At 37.3% G+C, this 8323-nt stretch overlaps 1 protein-coding gene across 1 annotated transcript; it reads left to right on the forward strand.

Annotated features, from left to right (window-relative positions):
• Nucleotides 1-6361: 6361 nt before the first annotated feature.
• Nucleotides 6362-6856, forward strand: GGTG_14047 (hypothetical protein; the record flags this gene model as incomplete). Its single annotated transcript, XM_009231974.1, has 2 exons — nt 6362-6382; nt 6635-6856. The coding sequence occupies 2 exons, from the start codon at nt 6362-6364 to the stop codon at nt 6854-6856; spliced, it is 243 nt and encodes an 80-aa protein (XP_009230238.1).
• Nucleotides 6857-8323: the final 1467 nt, after the last annotated feature.

Raw genomic sequence — 8323 nt, forward strand, 5'->3', positions numbered from 1 at the left:
GGTCGCCTGTGCTCCTCCTCCTTCTCCTCCTTGCCCAGCCGCTAGTCCTCCACCCTGTGAACCTGATCCGATTGAACAATGGCACCAGCTGCGGAGATGCGGGAGGCTGGCTTGACAATGAGCCCCCACCTCGGAGACATTGGAACCCTCGACTCCTCGACTTTGCTTTTTCTTTGTTTTTTTCTTTCCTTGCCAACGGCCGTGCATCCCCGCCCACGCCACTCCCGGGAGGGGATCCCTTTACCTCTAAATCTCCCTATATCGAGGCAGCAAACAGAACACTCGTGGAGAGACACCTCAAGCGCCAGAGAGAGGGTTTTTTACATACTCGTGCGGGCTAAAAGCGCCTGCAATTTAACGGTCCTCCGGAGTAAAGTGCGGCGGGGCAATTCAACGTTTTCGGGGCAATTCGACGTTTTTTTTGTAACACTTTTCCCCACCCAAATTAGCTGGAAACCAATGTATCGCCGAAAAAGGTAATAAGCCGCCCACCACTTTTTGCACGGTGCACAAAGGAATTAAAAGTAAAAGGCGTGAATTAAATTAAACAAAAAATAAAGCTATTTAAAGCAAATCCGTACCGGTTAAATTAACAACCGGCTTATGGTTTGGATTTATTTTTTCCTCGTTATTTGTAATTTTCGGTAACGAAACCTCGTACTTTTCCGTAATATATTTGCTTGGAAAAAAGACGGCCAAAGCAAAATTAAAGCCGTACTTTACTTTCCAGTAATTTCGCATAACCTTTCGGACCGTACCTTTGTTTTTAGCAATTATTTGCCAAAACGTATAAAAAAAAAGTATTTCGGTAAATTACCAATTGGAAAAAAGGAAAACGTTATTTTTTTATTTATTAAATTGTTCGCGGGCAAAAAATAAAGCCTTTTTGCAAAAAGCATAAAACCGATCGTTACGATCCCGGCGTTATTGCCAATATATCCGGATAAGGTTAACCTCGCTTTAAAGGAAAATTTTTTGCGGGCGCATTAACGCGGTAATTTCGTTCCGCCGTACTTTTTGCAAAATAAAACGTACTTGCAATTGTTTTAATCGTTTGCTTTCCTTTCGTTTGTAATTTTTTAATTACCGCTTAAAAATTGTTAATTCCATTTTAATATTTTTGCTACGGAAGCGCCGGCGTTTTTTACGTTAGCCGGCGAAACGCGCGCTTTTGTTATTAATTGTTCGCAATCGTGCGTCGCCCGTTAAAATTGGGCTTATTTTGGTAATTAATCGATTAAAAAAACTTTTCCTTTTTCGATTAATATCCGCTTTTTTCCGCTGCCGGAACTTTTCGATTGCGCGCGCGCTTGCAAATATCGCCGTTTCGTTAGCTTTTTTTATTTTAAAAACGACGTAAATTACCGTTGGCAAAATTGGCTTGCCCGTTGCGGCAAAAAATTGCAAGCGCTTTTAAAGCCAGTTTTCGTACGGGCGGATTATTAATAAATTTAACGTTAAAATTGTAGCTTTTTTCCAATCGCGGGCTAATAAAATAGGCGATAGCGTTTTTAACAAACGCAAAATTTCGTTAGCTTTATTAATTTCGTTAAAAAAAAAGGCAAAAAACCGGCTTTGTTGCTTTATCCGGCGGAATTGTTCGGTTGCGTTAAAAATATAACCAACTTTTTTGGTAATTACGGCTTTTAACGTGGCCGAAATAAACGGATTTTTTAAATTATTAAGCACAATTTCCGGATCGAAAAGTTAAAGCCCGCATTTAAACTAAGCTAATTTAATAATACTAACTTTAAAGGCACGCCGGCGCATATTGTAAAGCCCGTTAAAAAATTTTGCGCAATTGTAATTAACCGCGCTTTGTTTAATTTGCCGTGCGAAATCCCGTTAATGCGCAGCTTTAAAGGTTAAAAAAATACCGACGTTAAAAGGTTGCAATTTATGGGTTGTATGCGGAAAAAAAAGGAAAATTACGATTTTTTTTTTTCGTACTTTTTCCAAAACGGCAACGTTAAATGGGATCCGTAATTGTTAATTAACAATAAACGATATTTGTTAAGCGACGAAAGCGTTATTTGCTTAACGAAGTAATTAAACCAATCGAACGCAATTAAATCGTTAGTTTAACCGTTTTCGCTTATGGTAAAAATTATTTTTAAATCCAAAAAGTTGCGCACGTATTTTTCGTTAATACAAATCCCGGCCATAATAATAAACGAAAGGATCGTTGCGCCGGCGGCCGAACAAATTTTAACAATCGTAACGATATTCCGGTAATTTGGATCGTTTTAAAACCAAACTTCGATATCCGTATAGCACTAAATAAAGCTCTTTTGGAATACGCTTACCCGGAAGCTTATTGTTAAAAGCACGGGCGAAACCGCCCGGCAGAAAGCGGGGAGCGTTAAATGCACGGGCGAAACCGCCCGGCAAAAAAGGAAAAAAGGGGCGCTAGCAGCCAACCGGGCACGGACCTTCCGGGGACATGCCGGCGAGCTACCGGTATCGCGGCCAAAGCATAATGGCGAAGCTAAAAAATAAAATAAAGCTTAAATTGCACGAAAGCGTTTAAAGCGCGAAAGATTTAAAAAACCGACCCCGGGTGCCCGAAAGGGCACGAAAAAAAAAAGGTTAAAAAGGAACAATTTTTGTTAGCGATAGCACTTTTGGTAAGAAATTTACAAAAGCTTAACAAAAAAAACACCGCATTCGGCCCGTAACCCGGTAACCACCCGTTTTTGCACCGATTAACCTTTAACATATTGTTCCTTTTTTTACACTTTTTTTATTTAGGAAATAAGCCCGGGTAATTACCGGAAAGGATCGAACAAATTTAAAAAAAGTATTTGCAATTTCGCACCGTTTACAATAACGCTTAACGTTACGTCGAGCACGTCGGAAAAGGCCGTTAAATTACCGGAACAAAATACCAAAAAAACCCCGCAAATTCCCGATAATTTTAAAAACCTTTTCGTAAAAAAGCTGCAAAAAATAAACGACGCGCTAAAAGCCCAAAACAAGCGCGCCCGCTTAATTTAAAAAATCCAAAATAAAAGGTTAAAGCATGCGCATAAAAGCTTAAACAAAAATAAAAAAAATACTTTTAAGCAACGAAAAAGTTTTACGTAAAACAAAATTACTTTTAAACTTTTTATGCTTAAAAAATCGGCAATTTAGCAAAATATCGCCCATTATATTAACAATTACAAATTTATTTTCGAAAGCAAAAAGGAACGTTACGGTAAGGACCGTGTAAAAGTTTAAATAATTTTTAGCACTTTCGACCATTATCGGCGGGCACAATAAACAAAATACAAGCAAATGCATTACTTAAATACCGGGGTATTGCTTATTTGGGCCGATTTTTTGCGGTGGCTTTAAACAAAATCGAAAAACCCCAATTCGCGGATATGGCTGGCGATTAAAAAGCTTGCGGGGGATATCGCTATTAAGCAAAAAAATTACAAATTGTTTAAAGCGTTCCGGATTTGCTAGGATTTGGTAAAAAACGACCTTTTCGAATTAGCACCCGAATGGATAAGGATAACATTGCTTTTTAACCGATTTCGCCCCAAAATTTAAAAACGAATAATATTTAAAAGCTTTTTTTACATTATAAAAAAATTGCAAACCAAAACCTTAAAAGTAAAAATGATATCGGAACCGTACAAAAGGACCCCGGGGAATACAAATGTTTTAGCTTTTAAAAAACCGGTTATTTGCTTTAAGTGCGGGTAGCTAAACCATATCGTTGCAGCATGCAAAATACGGACGGATAACCCGAAAACCCCGTTAGCTTTAGCAACCATACAAAAAGCGAAAAGAAAAAGGCCCGAAATACGGTATTACGGGTATAAAAAGCTGGGCTATATCCGGCCGGCGTGCCCCAAAAAAAGCAAAATATTGCTATTTAATTTAATACCGCTATTTGGCCGTTTAAATACCGGGGCCTAAAAGTGCGCCCCGGCGGTTAAAACGCGCTAAAAAACCGAAATATATTTACAAATTAACGATCGCCGGGTAAAGTTAAAAGCGCTGGTTAATAATGGGAACGACGTTAATTTATTGCATAGCCGTTTTTTGGTGGAAATAAGAAAAATACCGGTGCCAAACGGGGGCTACCTAGCGTAATTCGATACCAAAAAACGCATGCCTACGCTAAGGGTAAGGAAATACAAAATTTGGGTAACGGATAGCTAAGGAATAACCCGAAAGTTAATAGTATTTTACGTGGTAATGCCCCGGGCCGGGTATAACATTACGTTAAACATGCTTTAGTTTTAGCAAAAGGACATTAAAATCCGATTTGGGGATATAAAATGGAAATTCCCGGTAATTATTAAAAAGGTTAAAATAATTTCGTTGGAAATAGTTAAAAAGTTAATTTAATTGGGACAAACGATAGCCGTATTAACGGTTGCACGCCCGAAAACCCCGGAGAACCCCGGGGGAAGGCTGGAAATTTTCCCGAAATAAGTTAAAAAAATAGTTGCAAAATATGCGTAGCTTTATAAATCGAACCCTTTGCTAAAACATACAAGCTAGGATTACGCGATCGAATTGGAAAAAAAAATAATGCCGCTTTACGAAAGCATTTATCCTTTATCCAAAAAAAAATTAAAAACTTTTCGGGGTATTTCGACGAAGCTATAGCAAAGGGTTGGATCCGGCATTTAACCAGCCCCGCCGGCGCCGGAATTTTATTCGTTTTAAAAAAGGACGGGAAGTTCCGCCTTTGTATCGATTATTAAGGTTTTAATAAAGTTATTAAAAAAAACCGGCTAACATTTTCGCTAATTTACGAAATATTTAACCGGGTATTTAAAAGCCAGTATTTTATTAAGCTAAATTTAAAAAACGTTTATTACAAAATACGGATCCAATAAAAAAACGAATGGAAAATTGCTTTTCGCTGCAAATATGGACATTACAAATACTTAATAATGCTTTTTGGTTTGGCCAACGCTTTAATAACGTTTTAAAATTTTATTAATATAGCGTTTGGGGAATTAATTAATAACAATTGCATTATATATTTGGACGATATCCTTATTTTTTCGAAAATACAAAAAAAGTACCGCGAGGCAGTAAAAACGGTATTAAAACGATTCGAACGGTTTAAGCTTTACGTTAGCCCGGCCAAATGCAAATTCGAAACGGATAGTATCGATTTTTTAAAATTTAGGATAACCAAATTCGGGGTTAAAATTTTGCCGGATAAAGTTATTGCGATTTTAAAATAAAAAATACCGGAAAGCGTTAAAAATATTTAGGTATTTTTAAGCTTTACGGGGTATTATTGGAAATTCGTAAAAAGCTACGCGAAAATTATTGTGCTTTTAACGAACTTTTTTAGCAAAAATACCGTATTTTATTTAAAAAGTATTGCGAAAAAGGCTTTTTGCAAATTAAAATTGCTATTTACGAAAGCTTTGGTATTGGTACATTTTGACCTTTTAAAGCCGTTGTGCGTGCGGACCAACGCTTTGGCTTTTGCGATAGGGGCGGTGCTATTGCAGCTGCAGGACGGCCGGTAGCACCCGGTAGCTTATATATCGAAAAAGCTGCGATAAAAAAAGCTACGCTATGCAATCCTTAATTTAAAATTGTTGGCGATCGTAAAAGCTTTCGAAAAGTAACGGCATTATTTAGCTTATTTACAAAAAATTGTTAAAATAATTACCGACCATTTAAACCATACCCATATTTTAATAAAAAAAAAGTAATAAAGCGCTAAGCAAGGTAATTTAAGGATTTAGCAAAGTACGACTTTACGATTAAATGGAAGTTAGGATACCGAAACCCCGCGAATGGTTTGTTAAAACGTTTTTAAAATATACCCGTAAACGGGGAAACCAATAAAGCAAAAAAAGAATTCCGAAGCGATTTGCTAGCCAAATTTCGAAAAATAGCTTACGTAAAAACAATTATTATTAAAAGGGATACCAAAACGATATTAAAGCGCATTTTTAAAGCACAAACAAAAAACGATTTCGTTTAAAGCGGTATTTGGAAAAACAAGCCTAACGTTTAGGAAATTAACAATAGCTTGCTTAAGCATAAAAAAAAGTTTAAATTCCGAATTTAGCACCGTTTAAACGAACAATGCTTTGGAAATAATACAATAGCCCAACGGGGGGTTACAAAAGCATGGCCAAAATTTTAAAAAAGTTTAAACGGCAATTTAAATGGCCGGGTATGGCTAAAAACGTACGCAAATACGTGCGGACGTATTAAATATATATTAAAAGCACGGGCGAAACCGCCCGGCAAAAAGCGGGAAGCGTTAAATGTACGGGCGAAACCGCTTGGCAAAAAAGGAAAAAGGGGGCGCTAGCAACCAGCCGGGCACGGACCCCCCGGGGACATACCGGCAAGTTACCGGTATTGCGGCCAAAGCATAATGGCGAAATTAAAAAATAAGGTAAAGTTTAAATTGTACGAAAGCGCTTGGAGTGCGGAAAATTTAAAAAATTAACTTTAGGTGCCCGAAAGGGTACAAAGGAAAGGGAAATTAAAAAAGGAACAATTTTTGTTGGCGATAGCACTTTTGGTAAAAAATTTACGAAAGTTTAATAAAAAAAATACCGCATCCGGCCCGTAACCCGGTAATTACCCGCTTTTGCACCAATTAACCTTTAATATATTGTTTTTTTTTTATACCTTTTTTATTTAGGGAGCAGGCCTGGGTAATTACCGGAAGGGATTAAGCAAGTTTAAAAAAGGCATTTACGATTTCGCACCGTTTATAATAACGCCCGACGCTACGTTAAATACGTTGGAAAAGGCCGTTGGATTACCGGAACAAAATATTAAAAAAGCCCCGCAAATTTCCGACGATTTCAAAAACCTTTCCGTAAAAAAGCTGCAAAAAATAAACAACGCGCTAAAGGTTTAAAGCAAACGCGCCCGTTTAATTTAAAAAATCCAAAATAAAAGGTTAAAATATGCGCATAAAGGCTTAAACGAAAATAAAAAAAATATTTTTAAATAACGAAAAGGTTTTACGTAAAATAAAATTACTTTTAAGCCTTTTATGCTTAAAAAGTTAGCAATTTGGCAAAATATCGCCCATTATATTAGCAATTACGAATTTATTTTCGAAAACGAAAGGGAACGTTACGGTAAGGACCGTGTAAAGGTCCAAATAATTTTTAGCACTTTCGATTATCGTTAGCGGGCATAATGGACAAAATATAAATAAATGTATTACTTAAATACCGGGGTATCGTTTATTTAAACCGATTTTTTGCGGTGGTTTTAAGCAAAGTCGAAAAACCCCAATTCGCGGATGTAGCTAGCGATTAAAAAGTTTGCGGGGAATATCGCTATTAAATAAAGGAATTACAAATTGTTTAAAGCGTTTCGGATTTATTGGGATTTGGTAAAGGATAACCTTTCCGAATTAATATTTAAATGGATAAGGACAATATTGCTTTTTAACCGGTTCCGCCCCGAAATTTAAAAACGAATAACATTTGGAAGCTTTTTTTACATTATGGAAAAATTGCAAACCAAAGCTTTTAAAGCAAAAATAATATCGGAACCGCATAAAGGGACCCCGGGGGATACAAATGTTTTAGCCCCCAAAAAGCCGGTTATTTGCTTTAAATGCAAGCAATTAAGCTATATCGTTGCAGCATGCAAAATACGAACGAACAACCCGGAAACCCCGTTGGCCCCAACGATTATATAAAAAGCGAAAAGGAAAAGGCCCGAAGTACGGTATTACGGGTATGGGGAATTGGGCTATATCCGGCCGGCGTGCCCCAAAAAAAGCAAAATATCGCTACCTAATTCGATACCGTTGTTTGGCCGTTTAAGCACCGGGGTTTAAAAGTGCGCCCCGGTGGCTAAAACGCGTTGGAAAACCGAAATGTATTTACGGATTAACGGTTGCCGGGTAAAGTTAAAAGCGTTGGTTAACAATGGGAACGACGTTAATTTGCTGTATAACCGTTTTTTGGTAAAAGCAAAAAAAATACCGGTGCTAAACGGGGGCTATTTAGCGTAATTCGATACCAAAAAACGCATGTTTACGCTAAAAGTAAAGGAATATAAAATTTAAATAACGGATAGTTAGGAAATAACCCAAAAGTTAATGGTATTTTACGTAATAATGCCCCGGGCCGGGTACGACATTACGTTGGGCATGCTTTGGCTTTAGCAAAAGGATATTAAAATTCGGTTTGGGAATATAAAGTAAAGGTTTCCGGTAATTACTAAAAAGGTTAAAATAATTTCGTTGGAAATAGCTAAGGAATTAATTTAATCGGGATAAGCGATAACCGTATTAACGGTTGCACGTTCGGAAACCCCGGAAAACCCCGGGGAAAGGCTAAAAGCTTTTCCGGAATGGGTTAAA

The sequence above is a fragment of the Gaeumannomyces tritici genome (assembly GCF_000145635.1).
Source record: "Gaeumannomyces tritici R3-111a-1 unplaced genomic scaffold supercont2.113, whole genome shotgun sequence".
NCBI classification, from domain to species: Eukaryota; Fungi; Ascomycota; class Sordariomycetes; order Magnaporthales; family Magnaporthaceae; genus Gaeumannomyces; species Gaeumannomyces tritici.